General features: G+C 40.8%; 1 protein-coding gene across 3 annotated transcripts in view; it reads right to left on the minus strand.

Annotated features, from left to right (window-relative positions):
• The window catches only part of bsna (bassoon presynaptic cytomatrix protein a), a 105,132-nt gene extending 78,407 nt beyond the window's left edge, over positions 1–26,725 (minus strand). For all 3 annotated transcript variants that reach the window (XM_047570343.1, XM_047570507.1, XM_047570426.1), the window contains exon 1: positions 26,226–26,725. In XM_047570343.1, the coding sequence (XP_047426299.1) occupies positions 26,226–26,699 (474 nt within the window). In that variant the 5' untranslated portion in view covers positions 26,700–26,725. The remainder of the gene's footprint in view (positions 1–26,225) is intronic.
• Between the last annotated feature and the right edge of the window lie 205 nt (positions 26,726–26,930).

Below are 26,930 nucleotides of genomic sequence, written 5' to 3' on the forward strand. Positions count from 1 at the left end.
TTCCATGTGGACAGTAGTAGGCTTAGATCCAGGCTTAGATCCAGACAATATGTTTAGCAAAGTTGCCTGAATGTGGAATAGGAGATCACATGAAGTAATATGTGTGCTCATACACACTGTTCACATAAAGTCTATCTTTGGCTCAGACTTTTTATGGTGTTATTTCTTCGCTTAACCTTTAACAAAGGAGTCCCACTGAGATGAAAAATCACTTCTTCAAGAAAACACGGGCTAGAAAGCAGCATGTAGCAACTGGAAATGTACAAACCAACAGTTAATGCAATAACTAACCACAGTGCTAGAAATGAGAGAGTAGGGGTGGAAGACATCTTGATTGAAGAGTAAATGTCAATTCTCCTCTTAATTTTTTTTAAAGTAAATGATTTTACATAGATACTTCCTCCTTTCTACTTCCTATAAACCCTACATAAATATTCTTTAGAGAATCTGGTACAATTAACTGCCGTTTACAGACTCTAATAATGCACCATGTTGCTGAATGGACAGAACACAGAGAAACAGCATGCTACATTGTTTATGAAAAGCCATCATTATCTGAGCCTCCAAAAGAACTTCATGCCCAGTGAAGAGTCCTGACCCCACAGCTCTGATAGAGTGTGGTCAGCCTGTTACAGAACAGCTTTGAAAGGTGCCTCTAAGCATTAGAGAGCAGGAGTGACCTCCGGTTACTTGACATTTACTCCTGTCTGTGCACGGTTCACATTCCTCCGAGTCAGTTTGCGAGTGGTCGCAGTCAATTTACAGGCCCACGAAAGTTATTACAAGAATAAATGGCAATCTTTAACCATGCTAACTCTGCACACTCCAGCAGCAGGAAACATGAAGGAGAGCGAAACCAATGTACAATATTCAGCAGGTATGAAAAAATGGAGGTCATTGTGTTAAAAAAAATAACATAAAAGTGTTTAAAATAGCATTTGAGCAGCATTTCATTGCAGTTTGTTTACATGCATATTTCATATTCAGCAGGATTATATGTTACAATGGTTCAAGTAACAACATTTGCATGAATCGAACCTAGTGTCTGGTTAATTTTTTTGGCCAATTAAAAGAGACAGGGAATCACAGGGGGCATGAAATGTATTAAATGCAGGTTAAGCTCCAGCCCGTTTCCCTGCAGTATGGAGTATACGTAAGCTAGTGGAGAATTCCCAGGTCTGGTTACTTAAGGTAACAAAAACACACACTTTAAATTATGATAAAACCTCATGAGGCTCCAATAAAGGACCAAAATGGTGCTTTTAACGTGAACAATCACTGCAGCCTCTCCTTCTAAGAAGCTCAGCTCTCCCCTAACCTGCAGGACCATGATTTCCTGGGTCACACTCCTATTTTTCTTCCTTTGTTGCTCTCATTCTCTTATTTCTCTGCAAACCCTTTCGCATCCGGTCGTCTGCACACATGGACAATCGCACCTCAACACACGCACACACCTAGAGTTCTGAGGTCTTCTTGTAGCAATCATTAACCTGAAGGTCAGGTCTATCCATCGGAGAGGCTAAACCCAGCTCTGCCAGTGTTGTGTCTCTGTGACACTCTGGCTCTCTGGCACAAACACACAGACTGGACACAACTGGACTCATTTCATTGGGATCTGAGGTGTCAAACAATGGAACAGGTGTTGAACTGGGGAATGCATCTGAAGATGATCAAATTCAAACGTATTGCAGGTGGTAAAAAATAGCTACAGTATATTGCATTACACTGCAACAATAGCTGGATGTGTTTTCTGGAGAATAATGGAAAACACTATTTGGATTTACACCATTTTATAATGAATAACTTCATTTTGCCATCTTCAGGGATATTCTGATAGTGGCACTAGCATCTGGTGCTCATGCACCTGTTAAGTAACTCCACTCTGCACCACATTACCTCAACACAAGGCTTCTCTCTAGTTAAGAGTCTCTTGTCTCAGAAATGTGTTGTAGGATTAGTCGCAGTTGGAGCTAAAATACTTGGACATTTCAAACCTTGCACTATAACCTACACTTCCTGGAATATGTTCAGGTGCAGCTCAATCTGCTAATCAAAAGACTGAAACATCTGGAACAACACACACTAGTACATGATAGAAGTAACGGCATAGAAGCCTGACACTACAGTCTTACTGAGCTTAAATGAACTCGGTTCAGTGCACCGATAAACATCCTTAACCTCGGATAGATATACATTTAAATGCTTGTATGTGTTTACGTAATGGTTTTACTTCTCATATCAGTACTCAGTATCGGCAAGAACCCAAATCTAGGTAACGGCTCTGACAAAAAGTGGTATCAGGACACCACTAATCTGGTCTGTACTCCCTGGAGATATATAACCAGCATACTGCTTGAATTACTGCAGCATTAAATCTGCTTGCTTTACAGATCGAAGGGTGAAACAATTAAATGGATACAAACGTATCCACCTGCAGTACCTGTCAAAATAGTTGGAATAAGATTCATACAGATCCGCTTTTGAGAACATGAGGCGATGAGAAGCTCCACAGAGGAACTCTAAATTGTTATTAACTAGCCTGGAGACAAAGAAGGAGGAGATGAGATGAGCTACTACCCTCTCATTAAGAACATGGAACTTATAGAACCTACAGGAACTAGTGAAGTGAACAGGCTGAACAACACCTGGTACTTCATGTTGTTATATGTAACCGTGTTCAGTGGCCTATGGTACTATAAATAAAAGAAGAAACACAAGTCATGCAAGTCATTGTCCACTGTGGTTCATAAATATCGTGCACCGTCTCTTTTGATTAATAGTTTTACCTCAGTTATACACATTATCCTATTAACACCAGACAAACACAAACACTAACCTCTGAAAGGAAGCAAGCATTCTGTCATCAGGAGAGAGGAGCACAAAGAATCTGACACTTTAGGCTTGGGTGACAGTATGAGCTATTTCCTGTGGCTGTTGCACGCAAAGTGTGACATGGATATAAACCTGGTCACACTCAAAAACACACTCATACGTGCAACGCGCACACGCACGCAAATGCATACACGGCAACCAGCTGTCAACATCAAATATTCATGGCGCAGATCTCCAAACACTACGTGTGCTGAACAGGTGTTACCGCCGTTTCACAGAGAAAACTTGAGGTGTGACTCAACACATCGTCTGCAGCTACACTGCCAGATATTTCACTTTTTTTCACTCAACTCAATAAAAACAACTTCAGAAACAACCCAATAACTCACATTTTGATTTAATTTAGAGAAGGAGCTTGGTGAATTTGCGTGGAGTACTTGTTCGCCATCCTGTGGCACACTCACTCACAACCTGGAAACTGTCAAGTGCAAACACCTACAGTGTTAATGACAAATGCCTTATCAGGGAAGCTCAACAGATTTAATGGCCCATCACATGTGTCAAAGCCCGACATCTGCAATCATCCTATACCAATATCTTCTTTCATTTGACAACCCTGGAGACTATGCTCAACCGCAGTGTTTGGCTAGCTACCAGAGACTATCACTGCTGTAGACCCCTTGTGTTGCTCTAAACATTGTCACTGTCAAGCCATGACTCATGGAGTACTTCTGGTCATCTTTTTTAGTGATTTCACTATGACTGCAAATCACACAGATAGTTTTCATAGACTCTTATGCTAGGGTTGTATTCTTCAACGTCAGACATTGGAATGCAGTCTCAATGACTTCCAGGAGGGCTCGTACTTGCTTACTTACACTACGCTTTGCAAATGTTACCTTTCTATTTTGGTCGTTGGGCCAGCCATTCACGTAGCGATAAAGAGATTTTTGTTCCCTTAATACTATAGCAATTCCCTTTACGTACAATGCTGCTGGACTGAGAAATCTCAGCCAATCTCAGCCATCTACATTTGACAATGTCTAGTTAGCCAGCTGTTAATTTGCTTATTGGATGGGTCACCTTAGACATCACTCCAAGAATTGCCTAGCCAGAGACATTTGGCAGCAGCTGCCTCTGCATTTTTAGTACTGATTAATGCACCTATGCAGCATATTTCACAGCCTATACTGCAATGGGTTGCAAAGCAGCACTGGTGGAAACATGGACTGGTGTTATTGCCACATATCATCAAACTCTGATGCTTGATGTTCTTCTAAATGCGCAAGCACAAATGGAAGCCCACTCCAAAATATCTTATCTTTCTCATAAGTGTTAATGGTACATAACTGGGGAGATAGCCACTACGTGCAGGAGTACAGTAAGGAGAAAGAATCACTCTGTAGGAGTGGAATATCTGCTACATTGTCAGAACAGAACAAGAAACAAGATTTGGAGTGAATAATGTACTATAAATGTGTCAAAATTCAAGACTACATTTAGTGTGGTGCTAGCAATTCACACACCCACGTATTGAATTCTAATATAATGATCCTGAAGAGTTTGAATTTAAAGCTACAACCGTATGAATTATGTCTACAAAGCTCATGCATCAGTCATCAGAAGAACCAAGTACTTGAAAGTTGGTTCAGCTGTCTGTGTGGAAGTATGAGTAAACTGTACCAGGTCTACAACGGTGGGGAAGTAACCGCACAGCAGGAGCTGAATTATGTTAAGTCAGCAGCTTACAAAGCTGAGATTTTTCATTGCAATTACCCTCACCATTAAGAAACAGAGGAAGGTCTTTTATAGTAATGCGGGGCTACGGGTTGTCCTTATTGTGCAAAAGTGAGCTTGGATTAACTTGAATGAGCTGTAATTGGCTCAGAGTGGTTGGAAATGTCACATGTAATGTAAAGTAAATGAAGCCCACCTCAGGCATTAGAAGCTGTTTGTGGTTCATTATATGTTGTGTTGTGGCCTGGGCAGAACCACTCACTTTCCCTGTCATGAGAGAAGGTTACAGTACACGCACATATAGTGAATGTATGGATGTGTAGTCACGTACCCATACATACACCTCATACGTACAGAGCTTTTAATAGATCGGCTCATTAATTAGGTGCACGGTCTTTCAGGCCCAAGTGTAGGAGGAAAGGTGAAAGGGAAATACACTGGAGTGTCTTAGAAATTAAGGAAAAGCCGATAAAATGAACAATTTAAGATAAGATTTGTGAATTAATGGAAACAAGTATTCTACATATGGCAAACATGTGCAGAAACAATGTATTTATTCCCACTAGATCATTAAGGCATTCACACCGTCCTTCTGTGTGTGATCGTAATGAAGTCATTACATGAGGCATATATATATTTTTTTTTTTTGCAATTCAGCTTTTAATCATATTATTAGTGTAATACTAGTGTTGGTGGGAACCAGATCACCTTCGCTGTATGTATTTTAGTTTCTGTTTAGCTAATACTAAGTCTTCATGATTCCTTAGAAAAAACTATAATATGCAGGTGTCCCATCGAGATGATTAAACATATGACTGGCCTCAGAATCAAGTAGATAAGCCAGGGTCACTCCTTCAATACAGGTCGAGTTTATGGAGGACATTCTAACAGCATGATATGTGTGCGTTAAGAGTTAATGCATTAAAAGGAATAAAAGTCACCATAAATTTTGGATTTCAAACAGTTATGATGACAGTATGTGACAAGGGCAATGCATTAAATGTAACAGTCACAGGGTCTTCACAGGGCACACGTGGGCTCACTGTGTGTTCCACGTTTATCTTGACTGAGTCACTGAGTGGAGGTTGTTATGCAGAGTGACTCCAGTGAGTGAACAGTTTGTCTGGCCGCTCACAGTCATGGCATCAGACTAATGCACCGATCAATATTCCACACAGAGGGAGGACATTCCAGGAAGTATTTCCATGATGAAGCACTGAGATTTCTACAGCTAATTATGGAAACACACCAACACACACATGCACATTTGTATTTCTTCCACATACTTATGAGAGTGGCTATCAACATAATGCATTCTCCAACCATGACCTTGACCAGCACAGCTAAATGCCAGCCTTTACTTCAACCCTGAGGAGAGGAGGACTGACCAGAAAGTCGTTAAAATATGTCTTTACTTTCAGGGTGTAAAACACTAGTTTTAATAATATACAGTCTTTGTGTTCACTCAAGCATTGGGTAAATTCTACTCAAACTAATCTACAAGTGATGAATTAAAATTGATTGGTTCTATAAAAATACATAAGACATTTTAGTACCAGTGATCCACTAATGAAGGCTGTGCTTTTTATTAAAAGACACATTTTTCTGTTTCTGTACTTCATGTCTATATAAAGCAAGTACATCTGAAAGTTCTTTAGAGACAAAAATGGCGGAAACAAGGAATCTAACAGAGGAAAAACGCCTGAAGATACAGATTCAGGAAGGGTACAGCTGCCATCAGAGGAAAGAACCTCATCCTTATCCACATGTGCAGGGAAAATCGCCACATGACATCACAGGAGCTCCAACAGCAGTGGTGAAATCAAACTGGTGTCCAGTGTTCCACCTACACTGTACGTGGTCAACATTTAGATCATGACTTAAGGTCCTAAAAGGCTGTCAAGAAGCCCCTGATCAATGAGAGACAGAGGTTAGCTGTTAGTTGTTGGGCCCAAGCACACAAGTACTGGACAGTCAGGAATTGGAAGAAGATTCCGTGGTTAGATGAGTCCATTATCTTCCTCTTGCCAATGTGACCATACGCAGAAGGCCAGGCGAAGCATTATCTCCAGCATGTACAGTACCTACTGTCAAACCCAGTGGAGGGAGTATCATGGTTTTGGGATGAATGAGTGCTGCTGGTGTTGGTCATTTAACTGTCTGTGATGACACATTGAACTCTGTTAAATATTGTGCCATTCTACAAACCCACATTCTCCCTTTTACACGTGCTCTGTTCCGTCGAGGTTGAAACTGGATGTTTCAAAAAGATAATGCTCCTTCCCACACATCCAGGACCAGAAGAACTTGGCTGCAGGAGCTCAGTATCCAGGTCTTAGAGTGGTCACCTCAATCCCCAGACATGAGTCCCATTGAAAATCTGTGGTGGATTATCAAAAGGTCTGTTTCACAGCGCAAACCAAAGAATTTAGAAGAATTAAAATAGTAAAAATAGTTATTCAAGAGGAAAGGGACAAGATTATCCCTCGACAGTGTGAAAGGCTCATGGAGAACATATCAGCCAGGATTAGAGCTCTACTGCTGCTAATGGCAGGAGGACTAAATATTAATTTGATGATGTGATGGTTTATTTCATTTTTGTTCAGTTTTGAACACGTTCTCTGTTATTTGTTGACTTTAATACCGACAATGTTGATACATTTTGAAACATAAAAAAAAAAAATTTCCACAAATATTTCATGATAAGATTTGAGGTTGTGTAAAATTTTAAGGGTGTTCAAAAACGTTTACCACTGTATATGTCATGTCACAAACATTATTTTCGATAGACCAATGAAAACCATCGGTGTAAAATAATGCAAGGCTGAATAATGAATGAAAGTCATTTGACTGCTGTAGTATTGTTGATTGTTCTCTCTCATTTTCATGGCTTGATACACACATACTGATAATACCTCTTCTATCTTGGATGTTTCTTGCCAATAGAAGATGATCCATTTTTTTTTTTTTTTTTTTTTCTCGGTTTTAAGGTTTACAACTGTTTTCATCTTTGACTGTATATAAAGATAGACAATCCCTTTACAACATCAACCATAGGCTCCTGCAGAATGGTTCTGAAGCTCAGGGTAGTGGCTCTGGCCTTTGCTGTCTTGGCTGTACGTGTCTTCATCTAACTCACAGGTCATTAAAAAGTGAGGTGGAAAGAGAATGGTTATGAGAACGAGGTAGTGACTAGAAATGGCAGAAAATTGACCCCTTAATTATGCATATTTTGAGCCTTAATATAATTTTTAACAGGTGACTTATAACATGGAGGTCTTTGGACACAGACAACCAACAAAGCTTTAATATCATTTCTTGTGTGCTGTAAATATGACATTAAGATTTATTCTGGCATTAAAAATGCATTTCTGCACGGACCAAGATAGATGGCACCAAATTTTGAGTAAACAGACATTTAAGAAAAGGGTCATTTAAGTCATTGTTTGATAGAAATAGAACTCTTTGATGGATTGGAAGCTTAATAGATGATTTTATATACAAAAACTAAATTGCAGAGTTTGGCTGTTTTCAATACAATATGAAATATTAAATATGAAAATCTGTTTTTTCTTATTGTGAAAGTCTGCTCCCTAAAGGCTGGACACTGGTTTGTAGCAGGCTGATGAGACTTATCTGATTCCAGCCTGTGTAACAAAGGCTTCTTCTCTGGTTTCATACCATAAATAACATAACAGAGTGACAACAATGATAGAATCTCAGTCAAGTCTGTGTTTTTTATGTTCATTCTCATGAGAGTACTACTTCCTGCAGTTGGTCTGGATAATCGTAATTGCAGGTGCCTACGTACAGTTAATGAGCCTCCTGTGCAAAATGACAAAATAATCCATATAATCCACTAATGCACCTGGAAAAAGGCCCACTGGAACAAAGAGGCCAACCCTGAAATGTAACATCTAAAGACAGAGAGAAAGACTACTCCTTCATTCAAGACCTAATAGCGCTGCAGCTGACAGTTCATTCCATGCGGTGTCCTGATGGACGACACACACTCACACACTCACACACACACACACACACACACACACAGAAAGGTCTATCTCAGCATGATTACCATCAGCAAGCTTCTGGCCAAGGGAGAGTCATAAAACACTCTCACCTCTCACTTCTGAAGCAGTGCAGCAACCCACACCCACACACACACACACACACACACACACCGTAGTCCATTCAATTTCATAACTTATGTTCTTATCGTGCCATCTCGGTGCGCACTGCGTGGCCACAATCTCACACATAAACACACTCCCACGCCCGCTCTCACTGTCATCTCTGCACCACACCAACATACTCGCACCTCCTGTGCCACTGATCCATTGCCTGCCCTCACTGAATAACCTCAGCTGGTCGATCGTATTGACCACTATCACACTATAATGCATGTTTCTTAATTAAAATCTGCCTCAGCAGCTTTCACCTCGCTCCGGTATGATCCAGGCCTAGATGTGAAATCTATGTGTGTGTGTGCCTGTGTGTATAAATGTAAACTGGAATAAAGTTCGGTTCAGGGCTAGTCTCACACACTGGGCTGATATGGCTGATATGGTTACCATAAGGTCCAGTGTATATATATGTGTATATATATATATATATATATATATATACATATATTGTCAGTTACTGTCCTCAGAAGGATAGAAGGAGAAATATGGATGTGTGTGTATGTGTGTCTGAATGCCCAACTTGTGATTAAAAGCTTGGGTCTCAGCCGGTGCTGTTAGATCGATAGTAGATTTGACTCAAACTGAAAAACAATACCATGGTGTAGTGCGATAGAGGGACGGATGGAAGAAAGCAAGAACTCAAAGAGGATTTTGGCTGCGGAAAATGCAAATGTTAGAGGAGGCAGAGGAAGGTATTAAATCAGAGAAAGGGGATTAGGGGGGAAAGACAACGGCAACAACAAGAAAAAGGAAGGAAAAAGGCAAAAAGTATGTAAGAAAACGAGTCTGTAAAAAAACTAAAAGGAAACCGTGGATTACTGGGCTCCAATGCATTTTTAATGAAATGATAAAGAAAGTGATGTTTTTTGTTGTCAGCAATGCGCTCATTATACGGTCATGAAAGGCTCGGCCTGATGTGTCGTCTTTTGTTCTGCAGGCTTCATATACTACAAACAGCACACACTAACACCCAGAAGGAACAGATAATTGAAGCTTTTATGCAGATATTATTAGAGGCAGATATTTCTCCAGAGATATGTTTAAAGTGAATGCACTGCATGTAAAATGCTCCCTGTTTCTAAAGTGCTCAATTAAATCTCTAAATGTCTTTCACAAAATGTGGAATGTGGAATTTGCCAAAAAAACTGTCATAAAATAAACTTTCATACTCAGGTATTAGTTGTTTGTGATGATTACATATATTTCTGTAAATAACAGTGTTTATACCTCAAAATGATGTAAAGCATTCTGTGTTTTCTCTGTTATGATGTTCTGACTGTTCAAAAAATAAAAACAAATGTGGTCCTAACAGCTCTTGTCTATAGCAGCAACAACACTTTAATGGTAGAGAAGAATTCTGAAGATTATATTTGAGCTTTAAGGAAACATTGATTCATTCTAAATGTACTGTCTATATAAAAGTGGAGATGGATCCACTGTCTGGGCTGTGCAACCAACAGTCTGTAACAGTAACTAATAAGTAAGCACATTTTTATACTGTGCTATTATATGCACAACTGCAAAAAAAAAAAGAAAGAAAAAGGAATGAAAACCGAATACATAATCCAGGAAATAACATGGACGTAACACTGAACCCGTTTTGCATGCTGTCAAGGTACAATCACCTTCAAACTGACACATAGCTGAAGATATAAGATGAGCTGAGAAACACCTGTGTAAACATTGACTTGGCAACTATTCATGAACAGAAGGGATCCATAACTGATATTAAAGTCTGGGGGCATGTCATCCCGCTACATAACATGTTAGTCCTCATAGATGTATGTTGGGGATGTCACAGTAAAGAAGGACTCATCTAGTTTCCTCTATCCTCTCATTATTCTTTGCTGGTTTTCTTTCCGTATATCACAACCTGCTCCAGTTTCCTAAACTTTAAGACATTCAGACTTGTTTCATATTTCGAAGAGTGAGCAGCTACCAGAGTTTCATTAACTGATTCAGCATTTTAATCTTCTGCTTAGATTAGATTCCTTTGATGACTTGAACAACCCCCATGAGGCAGATGTAAAATTGAGGACATTCCCTCAAATGGCAGATAAGACACCTTCCCAACCAGGAAACTAGCCAGATAGCACAGACCTGTAGACATATGAGAATATTAATGAGTCTGTATCACCTTCACCTTGTAAAATGGTCTGTTTCCTATTCTCAAGGCACCTAACAGTGACATGTTAACACAGTGGTGCCCTGTAAGGAACACATTGACATGTGGTCCATGTGTGTAGACGTACACAAAGATGTGTGTAAGTTATCAGTGACAAAAAGTCAGTGTGAACAAGCAAAGGGGGGAACTAGTTTGATCTCTGTGAAATGGACTATTGGAACAATGAGGACAAAGGTCCTCTGAGATTAAATAAAACCTCAATTATATGTTTCCCTAAACCTAACCTTAAAATAACCTCAAGTTTTTAAGTGCCAGTTTTTTTATAGTGCCAGTTAAAAGAGACACTCAGGTGAAAGAGATAGCATGACATATACTGCAGTGAGGGCTATATCCTCAGTGTGTGGTGCGCCTGCACTTTCAGGCGACAGCATGAGTCGTATTTACTTCATCACTGACAAGGTAGTGCTTCTCCGAATTTGAACACCAGATCGTTTTATAGCACAATGGAGCAAGTAAAATGCATAGTGTGCCAGTTTGCTATTGGTGACGCTAAGGGGCAAAGAGAAACACCTACGTTGCCCCGGAGAGCAAAAATAGAGCAAATACAGTCATCTAATGAGTGTCATTAATGAGTGTCATGTAATTAGTCAATGTCTGAGTCATTTAGGATAAGCAATAATTAAAGGCATGTGGGGGTATGTTAAATTATCGCTAACACAAGTGTTGCAAGTTAGGTAATGAGAAACTTCCTCTCTCTATATTTCTCTTCTGTCAAGTTAGATTTTTCCTAGAGTAGAAGCTACCTGTCTGTCTGTCTGTCCATCTGTCTGTCTGCTGGCATCTGTTAGAGCCAGCTAAAGGTATTAATCATTTAAAGCAGCTCATTATAAATTCCTCCTAACTCCTGGGCTTGCTGCTGCAGTCAGTCCTGCATGTGTGTCAGTGTGATGGTATGTGCTCATGGTACAAGAAGCATCTGTCTAGATGCTTACATGTTTGTTTGCCTAAGTGTGTATACATTTGCGTGTGCACTAATGCTGATTTATGTGTGTGTGTGTGTGTGTGTGTGTGTGTGTGTGTGTGTGTGTGTGTGTGTGTGTGTGTGTGTGTGTGTGTGTGTGTCCAGGTGTATACCGCTAGCCTGGGGCTTCTCTCTCTCTCTCTCTCTCTCCCTCGCTCTCCTTCTGTCGACTGACTGGAGCCTCTCTGTTGCTCTCCTCTCATGGTTAATGCATGTGCAGAGAGAACCCTCGTCCCTCAAGCTTACCCCCTTCTCTCTCCACCTCACCCTACTTCCCCAGAATAAACCCAATCCTCACCATACATGAAGACAGATAACTCCCATTCCTCCCCGGTTTCTGGTGCACACCTCAGAGGACGCATCGAGAGAAGGAGAGAGCAGAGACAGGGTGAGAGAGAAAGGGCAGGAAGATAAGAGGTGGGAAAAGAGGGAGCTGAGGGTGATAAGGAGGGACCAAGGGCGTTTATTAAAGGTAAGGTGGGGAGAGAGAGTGAAAGGAGGCTCAACAGAGGAGACGCCACTAGATACACTAGTCTCACGTCCACAGAGCATGTGCGCATGTAAAGATATCAAAAAAAGTAAAGTCATACACTGAAACGCCAACTAATGATGATACCACTAATAATATTTGTCAGCTAATATAACAGATATCATGATAACTGGAAACAGTTTTTGTCAGCGGACTTGTCAACTTAAACTGTTATGCTGTAGTTTCAGCCCAATTAACTGATTCATTATCATTCAAATTGACTTTTTGACACTTGTGTAAGATTTTAAGTCAACAACAGGGCTACAAACAGGGTTCAATGCATTCAATGGCATCATTTACATTATTATACATTAACGTTAATATGTTCATTTGTGTTAAATTACATATGTGTAGTTTCTCCCAACTTTAGGCAGTGAATTCTCTGAAGGTTGTCCCAACCAGAATGTAGGCTTTGTAAAAAAGAAATGCCCGAGTACAGCAGTGCAATTGCTTTGTGTATGTGTATGCGTCTCGAGAGGGAAGATGCGGCAGCTTTTTGACCTAAAAGAAATAAAAACAGAGACAGATGCGTATTCGGACTACTACACAGAGTTTTGTCTGATTGTTGGTTGGTGGTAAGTGTCTGGGTGTCGCCATGTCCTCATCTGTCGTTTTTCAGAACTGAACAAAGGCTCTAGAGGAGACGTTAACGGCTATCAAGGTAACGCTGTTTTCCAGTGAAATTGCAAGTTGTAAGCAATTTAGTTTGTTTCTGAGCAGAATGAGCTACACAAAACTAAACAACACATTGTCGATCGCCATCACTGTTGCACTCCGAGTGGACGCAACTTTTTGCACATACATAATACACAGATGCATTTTCAATTAAAATCAGAAGCTCGATCTCCTCTAATAATGACATAATTCATAGTATATATAAAAAGTATTTCTCAAAAGATTTCATGGTAAAATATATATAAAAATATTTGACTTAATAGTAGAAGGTATTTAGTGGTAAATTCAACAAATGATTACTCGACAACTGAGCCCTATTCAACACTAATTCTGACTTTGATGTGAATTTTAATGTAATATTGAAGCTAGACCACCGCTGCCAAAGCTGCTTGGCTTTAACTAGGGCCAGGTTAAACAGGCAGAACAGGCATAGGTCTCACACTCACACACACACACAAACACCAAAGCGATCACTGTGATACTTCCACTGGGCTATATTAAGAGATAATCCTGAACTGGCCTTCTAGTGACACACACACCAACACTGTTTCCCTTAATACCAATCTGCTATTTAGAGGGGCATCAATTCAACTATAACAAAGAGGACTATACCCTGATATAGTGGTGCTTCATGTGCTTGTGTGCTCCCTCGTTGGCATTAAGTACCCAGAACCATAAAAATGTGCCATTTGGCAGATTCTTTCCTCTGAAGCACCTCACTCATGACTGTCAGTTTCAACTCAACAAGGCCCAGAGACATTAAAAATGTATCTGAGCCCAGTTGTCATCAATATACTGTATTTGCATACATATTTTATTGATTCATTTTGTTGTATCAGAGTAAACAGAAATCACACCAACATTGGAGCCACATTTAACCTATGTATTCACCCAAAATACATTTGGACGGATGATGATAATGCAGCGGTCGACGTAGACCATCTTCATCTCTCACTCAATTAAATGAAATAACATCAGACTGAGCGTAGGACTGACCCTAAACCAAAAAAAAAAAAAAAAAAAAAAAGCATAAAACATGAATGAGTGGTAGATTCAATACAGCCAGGAGTCAATTTGTCAATCTTCTTATGCAGTATATACTTTGTACAGTATACAATCAGGTATACCATTATGACCACCTTCCTAATATTGTGTAGGTCTCCCTTTGTCTCCAAAACTGTTGTAACTCATCTGAGAGTGGACATGCGCCTTCTGAGGGTGTCCTCTGGTGTCTGGTAACAGGATGTTGTTAGTTGGGGTCTTTGGGTCCTATGGGTTCAGGGGAGGGGTCTCTCCTCTCCGCTTGTTCCAGAGCATCCCACAGACGCTTGATCAGTTTGGGATCCAATGGATCCAATTGACCTGGCCTCCAGGTCAACAACACGTACTGACCTGGACCTGTTAAGAACACTGTTGTTAAACTGACCTCAGAAAGTGGCTGATTTCTTTCCTTCGAGCACACCGGTGTGTTAACACATAACTGTTCTCACTATAGCTGACCATTAATATGTGAATTAAGTTACATTCCACAAACTGTAAGCTATTAGCTAACCACGTACAAAGAGATGTTAAGGGCCTGGTGCCATGCTGGCTATTAGTCTACCACTCAGGATTTATTAGTTCGCACTGCAAAAAGGAGCCACCACATGAAATGCACTGATGAAATACATCTGAATAATGCAGTACTGGCTTCTCTTCACTAGAAACCATTAAACAGAATATTACAAAAATGCTACTAATAAAAAGGGTCAGAGGAACAGAGGGCAGTGTCAGTGCTGTTGTTTTGTTTAGAGGTATTCCTGGAGACGGAAAGTAACCATTTCCAGCAACTGTCATTTGTATGCATAACAGCCTAGACAACCGACTCAGTGACTAGACAGAAGTAAACAAGAGCGAGAGAGCGAGCTAAAAGTCAACTTTGTAAAGACAGAAAAATGACAGATCAAAGACACTGAGAATAGAAGAAGAGAATGCTCTAGTTATTTTTGTGTGATGCTGCTGTTGTTTGCCATGCTGCTGTACATTCCTGTTTGTTCCTGTGTTTGCATGTACAGTATGTGTTCCCTGGTGGCTCCGATCACTGCTGTTACCATCACAATAACTCCCAGAAGGTTTCACCGTCTCGATGTCCCAACATGCCCTCTGAGCTGCACACATGGAGAACACAAAGCACCGGTTACCACCTTGGCATTCGCACACTCAAACACAAAGACACTGACCTTCACCATTGGGCACCACAGGTTTCCATGGGGACAGTTATGTTTACATAACACAGTGTGAAGAAAAAAGGTTGATGGTGAGGCAGATAAAAGAGAGACAAGAGAATAACAAGAGGAGTGGAGTTTTTTTAAAAAAAAAAAAAAAAAAGAGGGAAGTGTGCTTCTGTGCGACTAATTGGAAGAAACAGGGCAGTAACACAACCAGCGTTAGAGGTGTTACTCCCACTGGGACCACTCACAGTCAGAGGGAGTCTGGCTTAGATAAACATGTCGTGTAAAATACAGGGCAAATCATCCTCTGCAGCAGACATTTGTGAATCTGTCCGTTGGTGATTCACGGCATATTAATTAAACCTAGTGGCAGATCATGAGATCACGTACTTACACCACCTAGCTGGTAATTTATTTTCTAAAGGTGTAAATCTACTTTTTAGACTAGGACTGTGACACCAAAGAAGTGGTACCGTTTGTGTTTTCAGAAGAGAGAAAAGCTGTTTGTGAAAGGAACAAAATCAGTTTTATCATTGACAGTAAAGACATCTAGTGCTTTCGAGTTGTGATGTGTTTGATGATCCTTTCTGAAAAGGAGATAGATAATAGGCAGAAATATCAGTCACAGTTTTCTTTGTAATTTTAAATTATGTCTCTAAATTTCCTACATTACATTACTGGTCATCAGCTCCCACAATTGTTAGCCAATGTGTCCATAGCTACTGACAATGCTACGGTAACACTGACTATAACAATGATGCTGTATTTCAGCAGAAATAAACGTTCCTATGATTTTAGTGCTCACTCACAAGGCATTTAACTACAGATGTAAAATGAGGACAATAATGGAAAATAAATAATTAGTCAGCAAAGCCAGGCTGCCTTCATTATGTTGTCTTTCCGTATACTGTCCGCTAAAAATTCAATTAGAAAACAATATGAGCAAGACATTCTAGAACATGTTTTGTCTTATTTTGTTACGCAGTAAAAATTCAGTCACTTTTAACTGGCACCAAATGAAATGTACAACATACAGGTAAAAATGCCCTTTTCTCTATGATGTATCCTTTGTTGGCTAATGAGCAAGTCAGATGCAGTTGTTCACACAACGGAGGAAGACAAAAGAAGACTTGGCTACACATTTACAAGGTGGAGCTCAGAAGAAGGATTTGTTTTGGGGGGTTTCCAAAGCTGCCTGCTTTTTCTTTTTTTGTGTGTGTGTGTGTGTGTGTTTTTTTTTTTTTTACCAGGGTGCTAATTACTTAATGAATCACTTGTTTTAACTAATATAGTCAATACTTCTTGGGTTGGTACATATCTCTCTACTCAAGTAGAGTATTGTAAGTATTGGTACGTACAATATGTGGCCAATAGTGTGTGTGTGTGTGTGCTGTCAGTGCAACAGGAGACTTTCAAATAGGATTTCTGCCGCTTGGCCAAGGTTTATGCAGACGCTGGGGCTTTCGATTCGCCGCTCACTCACGGACAGCCATGCATGACAGACCGTTTCCTTTCGAGAGAAACAAGGACAGAGGGAAAGAGAGAGACGAGAGACTCTGAGGATGTGCAGCGAGAGAAATCGAACGGCGGAGAGTGAGGCAAAGAGGGGCATAAAAGGCGGAAGGGCACATTGGAAAGCAGGGAAGGGGAATGAAATGGTCAACAATCACTGGAGAAAGGACAGATTGAGACAGTGATGGACAGAAAGAAAAAGCCTGCTCTGTGGTTCCTTTCCAGAAGACGGTAAAAGGCTATTACCAAAACTGTTTCCACATTTCAGCAGAGATGAAAGGCCGTGTAACAGAAATAATTAGTTTCACCACTTAAAATGAAACTTAATTGCATGTCTAGAGTCAGACACTGACTTTGAATTCTTACGGCCGGTGACAATTCTAAATTATTTCGCGACAGCTTTTTCAGTCAGCCGTATGATTTCACCTAAGCCTGGGTCTCTGCACCTCAATTAGGATTACTGTTATTGGTAGGAAGCTTTCAGACACCTCAAACTGCGTGAAAGTGTGTGTCAATAGCAATTTGGTTTGGGAACAACAATCTCCTTTCACAACAGTAATGCATTTGGCTTGGTTTCAGCTGGGGGAGGTATTATGAGGACTTCTTCGGGAGTCATTTAGTTAGGACCTTGTAACCCACCCGGTCATCAGATTTTTGAGGAAAATCTAATCAAATGAGTCCACATTATGGAAGACAGTTGTAATCACTTCTGTTTATGGCAGGCTTTGTAAAAGATCATTGTTTGGTAGATTACTGTAAAGTGAGCACGGGTTTATTCTGAAACATTACATAAAGACCTGGGCGCTCAAATTACTGAAGAAAAGCATCAGTAGTGCAGTGATGAGCAGACACCGGCTACTATATCTATCCCAGTTCTCGGTGTTGTCTGAATTACAATCATTACCCCCCTTGTCAGCGGTGATGAAAATGTATCGTTTCATTCAGGTCACAGCGGGCATGTCTGTCGGTACAGAGAAAACCATCATTGTTTTTGGTCCTTGTGAGCGACAGGTTCCATTCCCCTAAGGGGTGAAGTGTCATTAGGGTGATAAATATATGACATCATTAGGGAGAAATGTAAGATGTAATTACCCAACTGTCATTTGTGCAACCTAGCTTTATTATTATTATTGTTAGCATCGGCAAGACTGCTACCAAAACAAGACCGCCACCTTTGGATCCCACGTGGACTGCTGAGATGAGTGTGAGTACTCATCACAATCCGGGTTTGACCGGTGGCTTGGAAGGTAGTTCATCTATTTATACTGTACTACTGGATTTAGGCCATTTAGGCAGTAAATTAAGGTTGAAGGACATAGAATTACTTTTTTGAACCTTGAAAGACTGTGTGTCCCTGGACTCTAAAAAGTTCAATTGCCTGGTTCACTGAGCAACGGTTATTAAAGGGAAATGCATAGTCAATCACATGTATTTACACAACCACAAGCACATGTGAAAAAAAGACTTTGAATGTTTCATGTCCTGCAGTCCTGCAAACAGGTATTGGCTACTCCAAGAATAGCAAACCCATGGGCATTACACCAATCAGGCATAACATCATGACCACGTTCCTTATATTATGTAGATCTCCCTTGTGCCTCCAAAACAATTCAGTGATGGTTCGAACATGGAATATAATCCCATCATTACGTTCTTAAGTGCTTAAGTCTCACAGACTTCATCTGTGAAGAGAAATGGCTCAGATATCATTTACTGTGGATAGTCTTGGGAATGTCAGCCCCAGGGTACACGTTCCCCTTTTCGCATGTGTTAATTTACAATATTCTTCACAAGTAATATTCTTACATTTGGTATAGGTTTTCACAGAGACGACACTAAGTCGCAGCATTATTGCCTTTTTATCATAAAAATACAACTTAAAGGTTCTTATCATAATTCTCACTAATTATATTTTTCCCTAAATCTTTCCCTTTTGACTTGTCACAAACGTTGTCTTTAAAGGCTCCCCTCAGAAGCTGTGACGTTCTGGTAATGACTATAATGCTGTCTTTCACAGTGGTATGCTGTGAGGTTTAATTAGCCGTGAGGAAGTACTGAAATAGCTCAAAGTGAAATGAGCTGGAATTGTTTTCCAGATCAGGCATCATCAGTGGTGATAACATGTACGGACATCCTTAGGCATACACTGTAATCATAATTATGTCTATATTCATGTACCTGTCCACCTACCACTGCTGCTGCTTTTTTTTTTTTGAAAACTCTTTCTTTTCTCACCATCTTCTCATTTGTTCTCTCATTTCCTCTCTCTTGCTCTAAAGGTCTCCTGGAGTCAGTGCATTTTCCTTGCACCGTATCATCTTTTCTCTCTTTGTCTTCCTTTCAAGCCCACACTTAACACATAGTGTTAACTGCTCATACTCACTAGACAAACACACGCAGTGAACGTGATCACTCTAAAGCGCGCTGGATGCTGGGTTACGGTAAAACTCAATCATGTTAAACCACTGTGTGTGTGTTCATCATTCCTATACACACTCCCGCAAACGCAGCGGGTGAAAAGGCGAGGCGATGTGACGGGAGAGGAAGGAAGGGAAAAGCACGATCTGCAGATTTCACAGAAAACGAATTTATCCAAAGCATCCACACATTTCTATTAGCAGCTCTACGTGCACGCTGAGTCTAAAATTAGCGCGCAGTCTGTTGAACAACAAACAGGCTACAGGGAGGGAGACGTGCTGCCAAAAGGCCTCGCTGAGAGACAAGGGGGAGATAGGGTCAGGTAGCCAAGTCAGTGATTGTAACAGCGGCTACGCACCTTTTGGCTATGCTGGTTTACATATTTAAATATGTGCTGTCATTTTAACTGTAGATACCTGGGTAAATCTTTACTGGTGCAGTGTCCCAGCGCAGGGAGTCTGAAAACAAACGTGAAGAACAACCTGTGAGCATTTTGTTTTTTGTTTGTTTGTTTGTGTATTTTTTCCTTAATGTCTTGCTTTTTTTGCACAGTTTCGTTTCTCTGTTGTCGTTTTGTTGTGGCATTATCTGTAAGCCTCTGGAGACAGCTGCCATGGCTCATCTGTCTTTATCTCAATAGAACGAATGGCAACTTCCTGTGCGTGACGCAGGTGCAAGTAGTCTGGTAAACATTGTGCGATTCCAATTACACAATCGGTGTGTGATTTATTATAATAAATCAAAACATTTGATTTTACAGTTACGTCATGTATGCGTGGACACTTTGCAATAATAAAATCTCTTGCCATCCTCAAGTTTCCGTCAGAAAGTTCACCGTGTGCTGGACCTGGCTGACTGTGAGTTTTGAAATGATCCCTTCCCCTGTCTCTTTCCTTTCAGTGTACACTCTGTCCTTACGTTACTTCCTGCCTGAGGGATTGTTTCCCAATGGGTTCTGTGTGTGTATTAAGGCTCACTCGCCATTTCATTAGGTACACAAATGGAAAAGAATGCATTCTCGTATAACAGTGCAGCGCGAAATCACCCTTCATGACTGTTATGGCGGCAACTGAAATGCATGTTCTTTTGAAAGATGTTTGTTGTGCTGTTAATGTGGAATGAATTCTCCCCTAAAGTGTTTCTATTATTTAGCCTAGCCTAGCCTAGCCTAACTGAATAGGTGGGTTTTCAAAATAATAGCATGTGTCATTATGACAGAATGTAATTCAACAGTAGTACAGACCACAGCCTCCAAAATGAAAACAGTTGAATCAACAGCTCTCTCAGTTATTGTAAACTAGTGCTAAATACTTTCATGAGAGAAGTTGTCAGGACCATTATATTAGAATGTATTTGTTTTCACTGCTGTACCTGTAAAGAACATGCATGTGAGTATAATCGCATTCATTCAGTTTTCTATGTGTTCTATGTGTTTTTTAGTTAGTTTACTACCTGTAAATGTGCAGTTTTGTTTATTTCCTCATCTTACCCCTCTCTGTTTGTCTTGCAGTTGGGTCCTACCCCCTTTTACAACATTGTGACACTGACCTCTGTACTGATACAGCCACTACAGATCCACTTCTGTACTTCCACTAACTTCTACATTGCTTTCCATTCTTGGCATTAATGGATGGTTTGCGCCTTGTGGTGAACCGTCTGTACTTGCTCTTATTTTACGGCCTCCCTCCTGGAGAGTGTTGCTTTCTATGGATGGAGGTTTACTTGTCTGTTGTTGTACCATTCAAAGTATCCTGGTGTGTAGAACACTAGAATAATCAAATTCAGTAAATGGTGCTGGTTCAAATTCCAGCAATGAGTGCCTAAGTGCAGAGTGAATGGTACTTTTGAAAATGTGTGGTGTAAAAATGCCATGAATCCTCAGTATAACCTCCTGAACATCTGGAAAAGGTGACAACCGGCCACCCATCTGCAAATGACTGCATGCCCCGTATAAAGTTATGAAGCAACACGTTTTCAGCAGCTTCCCCAGGTGTACTTTTTCAAGGATTGAATAACTCACGTAAATGAGGTGCAAATACATGTTGTGTGGGTGTTTCAATATGCCTCATCCATATTCATAAGAGCTGCAACACTCAGGGTTTATCCTTTTAAGGCGCTAAACTGACAACTCCAGCACACAACGCACACAAAACAGAAAATGAAAAGGGGTTCATCTGGTTCATGGCAAGACGCTACTTATCCATTTTAGAAAGGAAAATGCTACCTGTAATTTTGCAGTACACATTTGTAAAACACAGATGGTTAAAATTGATTCATATCTTTAACGGGAAATGGTTTGGAATCACATTTTCTTTTGATAAACATTTAGAACCCAACTAATGATGCGAGGTTAAAGACGACTCACACAGTATCACAACTCCATGCATGCTATTGGCATGTTGTATTTTCACATTTGAGCCAAAATCTAATATTAATATGCTCATATTGTGTAAGATGAATATTTATGATGTTCTCTGTTTTTAACTTTCAAGCATTTGCTAATAGGCATAGAAAAAAAATCAGTTGAGGTAGATTTTGTTAGTTTTGCATATTAGTAATGCCTTAACTTTAACTTTAGTGATAACTTGGGATTATTTTAAAAAATAAATAAATAAATAAAATATTTCAAAAATCAAAGCTTAGACCTGTTGGTGGTGCTAGAGGAAAAAACAAAACATCAGTGAGATCCATATTTTCAGCATCACTGATGTGTGCATTACATTTGATGGCCCATCCATACAGATAAATAGTTGTTTATTTCAGACTGGACCAATATAGTTTTACTGCCATCCCCAGAGCATCACAGCTCATATGGCCTAAATCCTTTTCTACGTTTTCTAACCCTTTTTTTTTTTTTTTTTGTTTAGCTACTAATTTTGAAGTTCAGCATTCACTTTCATTTGTCAAGTTGTCAAACAGTTGAGATACTTTTTTTGTTATGTTTCTAAGATCAAGATTGTCAAATGAAATTTATGTTAACTTTTATACTGTGGCATTTATTTTTTTTTTTTAAAGTCATGATTTCAGATAGAAAATTAACTTGAATGATGAGAGCAAAACTTTTTTCGGTGATTGTTAAAAAAAACAACAACAACAACTTCCAAATGTGGCTCTATATGTGTGGATATGAGCATTCCAATAATATGTGTCAACAGCCCTGTCACATGATACCAAAATAAACTGAAGGTACTGTATGTGATTCCTCAAATCAAATGTCTCAGTGGACAAAAAGATCAATTACACCATGAAAGAATTCTTCTCCAAAGGCCACGTTTCCCTGAATTAGCTGTGCTGACCAGAGTATCTGTCTGATCCTTCTCTTGGGCTGGATAATTGGTGCCACTCTCCTTTAATCTTCTAACTGTTATCCAATGCAAAAGGCGTTAGGACATAACAAGATACGGACGTTGGCGGGGCTTATTAGATTACCAGGACACAGTGAGCACAGATTAAGTACGATAATTACAGAGGAGTTAAAATATGAATCCGTGTTTTTAGACGGAACAAACAAACCAGCTCTCGGCGTGTAGAGGAACTGGAGTTATTTTATACTGTGTATGCTTTTCTGTTGGTTTACTTCATTATGAGGTATTTCCCTTAATGATTTTAACTTCATTAAAACGTGAGAAACAAACATCTCAGTTGCATTCTGGGACTCCATGTGTGGCTTTGTGCTTGTTATTGAGCCATAATGAAACACACCTGATCGGTAATATAAAACAATCTCTTTGTCTTGCCTGGCTGCTAAAGTCTGCTAAATGTTATCTGATGCAAATTGAATCAGAGCGTAGTACGGCGGACATGGAGCCGAGAGCTGCTTATTAGATTTCCAGGACACACAGTACATTGATTAGCTGTGATTATAATGAATACTTTCAGTTAAGTTTTGGCTGCAGACAGAACAAGGCTGAAGCCACACACAGATGGTGCATCCCTGAGAACAAGACTACTGTAAACAAGATTCTTCAAACAATATTATCAATAAAACTACATCCTGAAAATGCTTCTAGACAATATTTACACTGCGCACACTTAGGCTGGAGCCTAATGTATTAATGTTCATATCACTGCAAACCCACTACAGTAAATAAGTATGTGACATGCTAATGTATATTAATCTCATACAGCTGCCGGGCTAAGTCTCCTTAATGTTATAAACTGCATTAGAGTAACAGGGCTTGCAGGGTGGCAGTGTTTATTAGATTCCCAGGATTGAGGAAACACTGATTAGCAAAGACAATGATGGAGAATATTTTACATGTTAATGGAAGTACAGAGCTAATCCATAATTCATATGAACCCAAACAACTGAAGGACCAGTGCATTAATCTGCACAAAATGGGCCGGATGAAAATCGGGTACAGCAAAGCCATGTGTGCATGCCATATAAGCGTATAATTCAAGTTTTAGAAAGCATTTATCCCCACCAATAAACACGTGTGTGACGCGAAAGGAAAAACATTTCTTTTTCAAAAAGGTGATGACTGTTTTTTTTCTGCTGTTGTTTTATGTTTTCCATTTTCCCTACAGAGAATCCCTTCGGGAGCCCTGCAATTAATTAACATCACAATTTATTGCACAGGCTTCATGCATGAATTATGTTGAGCCAAGCGGGGACGTCAATGTGAGTTTTTTATATGTGTCTGGGCGCGTGTGGTCTATGCTTGTGCGTACCTGTAGAGGGTATTTTCTTAAAAAGGCTTTTCACTCTTGCTTATAGGGGCTGGGTTAGAATCAGATGTAGAAACAAGGGAGTGCATTATGTCAACACATGTGCTCACAAGACAGAAATATATAGTGTGTGTGTCATTGTGTGCGTGTCCTGTTGTGTGTCTCGCTTTATGTGTGGTAATCTATCGCAAGTGCAGTACAAATCCCCAAGTCGGAGGCTTATCAACTCCTCCTTCCCTCCACTTCATTAGCATTATCCACCATTATTAACCTGTTGTACTCAGTCTGTCTCTTGAACACACACACACCCACTACAAGCAGGAGTGCATGAAGTGAGATCAAGGTTGGGTCTTACAGATAAATCCCGCATGAGCCAGACAGAAGCTGTAAATACATATTGTAAATAGAAATACAGTGGACATGCTGCATGTTAACTGATGCCTCACGACATTTTTTCGGAATATAAATGAAGCAATTAAGGACGACCTAAGCAGTATACACATTATACACAGTCTGGTTGCATTTTCTGCATTTAAATAACATAGAAATCAAAAGAGACCTCCTGCTCATTTCCAGCTCTATATTGTTATTGAGGTACTCCACTAGAGTCAGTTCGCAGCTGAATGACTTCCTCATTTATCTCACACTGAATGGTATGTTATGTATCAGTTGAGCTTTGAACTGAAAAGGTAATATGTTCTCTGAGCTCTTTCAGACTCCCACTCCCTAAAAGCCAGCTTTTCTTCTGATCAGCAGGCTGTGCAGCACCTCGTCAGCCTGTCGCCAGCGTGGAGGTACTCAAAACAAACTGTTATTTCTCGGAGCTTCTTGGAAAATTCTGCGTACATGTAGGCCTCCAGTTCAAGAATATGAGAATGGACACGACATTCATACATGCCTCAAGTGGAATGTTTTATAAGAAGGTGTATTGTAGCTACATACTTTTTTCCAAGAAAGCTGTGGTTTGATATCGGGGGTGTGTTTTTCCTGCACCACACAACCAGTTTGTGATGACACTGGTTCGGCTCAAAAACGTAACAAAAGGTTCGGAGACCAGTGCCGAGAAGAGCCAGGGTTTTATATACAGAACGCTAATTATTAAAAATACATGCCAGTGTTAGACTTGTTCATCATTTTTTCAGTCTTAGAAAAATAACCTAAATAGAACATACAAAAAGACTTCTAACTACATCTGCCAGCGTTAACTCTTTACTATGACTTTTACTATGCTGATTTGTCATCACGGAGCATCCTAATGTACCACGTATACCGGGATGATTCTGGATCCAGCGTGTCAAAGCAAACGAATAATGAGACACAACAACACAACTGCAGTTGTTTGATTAATCAGGCAGAATGTGTGTGTCACTCTCTGCCAAAGAAAAGCCCCTGAATGTGGCATCAGTGGGAGTCAGTGAGTGTCACTACGGCCGATATATCAGTGTGGCCTCATGCTTCTGTGTGCTTGTGTTCTCTGTCTAAAGTTGTTCTTGTCGGCCCCCGGGGAGGCTGAGATTTGATGTTTGTCACCAGATGTTGATAGTTTGAACCCATCACTAAAGGCGAGTGCCGACTTCTCAATCAAAGACAGTCTTACATCCTCCTTCTCCTTCATCCATCTTCGAATGACTTCACTGTCTCATCAATCTGTCTCTTTCTTCACTTCCCTGTCTACTTTTCTCTTTATCTCTTTCTGAATGCAAAGCACTCGAGCGTTTGTCTTCCTGTCTTCTCATCACATCGGTGCAATGTATGCAAACGCACACACTGTCATGACCGGAGTGTGTCACCTCACTGCATTAACGGAGGTTCTAACAGCACGTCAGGAAGGAGTTACTGCCGCTGGCTTTGTGTTTACGCTCACTGTCTATCACAAAGAGGACCCAGAGTGTCACACATACAGTAGCTCATTGTGTGCTTTTGCTTCCTCTCACCTCTTCTCCACCACGTTCAGAGCACTGACTTGTTCATTTCACTCACTTCAGTCTCATTCAAGTCAAACAAGCATTATTGGTGTGAAAAACAAAAGTAGTTACTGCCAAAACAAAAGCCTCTCTCCTCCCTCGCTGACTTTAGCAGCAGGCCAGACAGGATCTTTATCCAGTCTGTCTCGGCTGAATCTATTTCTCAAACACCCAAACAGAGTTGTGTGGTGTCTTCTTCTTTTCTGTTGACACTGACTTCTCGCTGAATGCGAGATAAAACAAAATGTATAGCCATGTGCTATAAATCTGCATGATCATATTGCTTATTTCTATGTGCAGACAGAAAAGTAGACAATGGCACAGATTTAGTGTCAAACCTGACTTACCTCAGTGAGGTGAGGGTTTGGGTTGAATCCACACTGGTTACAGACGGTGGCCTTACACTGGGTGCAGGTGTTGTAGTTGGGTACAGCCGGTGGGTTGGACAGCTCCGTGGTGGTGCACACTGGGCACAATTTGCTGCTTGGCATGGGTGCGATCTGTGGCAAAGAGTAGGGTGAGGTGGGCGTCACACCACGGTCAGGAGACACAGAGGGAGACCGGCCTGTCCTGGAGCTGCCCGACCCGCTGAAGTCGACTTGGAGGTTTCGACGGGAGGCGTGCTGACCAGGACTTTGACCTGCATGGCCTCCCATGCCGGAGCCGGCTGGTCCATGACCCATCCCATGGCCAGATCCTGTGCCCTGTCCCATGCCGGACCCCTGGTTGGACTGCATGTGGCGAGGGGAGGATGGGCTCTCATGAGTGGCCAGGCGGTAGGGCTCTCCAGCTCTTGACCCCATTCCTCCACCGGTGCCCATGCCTGCTCCTATTCCTCCTCCACCCATCCCTCCACCCATCCCACCCCCCATTCCTCCCACCCCCCCCATCCCTCCTCCTCCCATTCCCCCCATCCCTGTTCCCCCCATTCCTCCCATGCTTCCTCCTCCCATTCCACCCACTCCTCCTCTGCCCATTCCTCCTATTCCACCTCCTCCTAATCCTCCCATTCCTCCCATGCTTCCTCCTCCCATTCCTCCTCCCATCCCCCC

The sequence above is a fragment of the Mugil cephalus genome, chromosome 1 (assembly GCF_022458985.1).
Source record: "Mugil cephalus isolate CIBA_MC_2020 chromosome 1, CIBA_Mcephalus_1.1, whole genome shotgun sequence".
Lineage (NCBI taxonomy): Eukaryota > Metazoa > Chordata > Actinopteri > Mugiliformes > Mugilidae > Mugil > Mugil cephalus.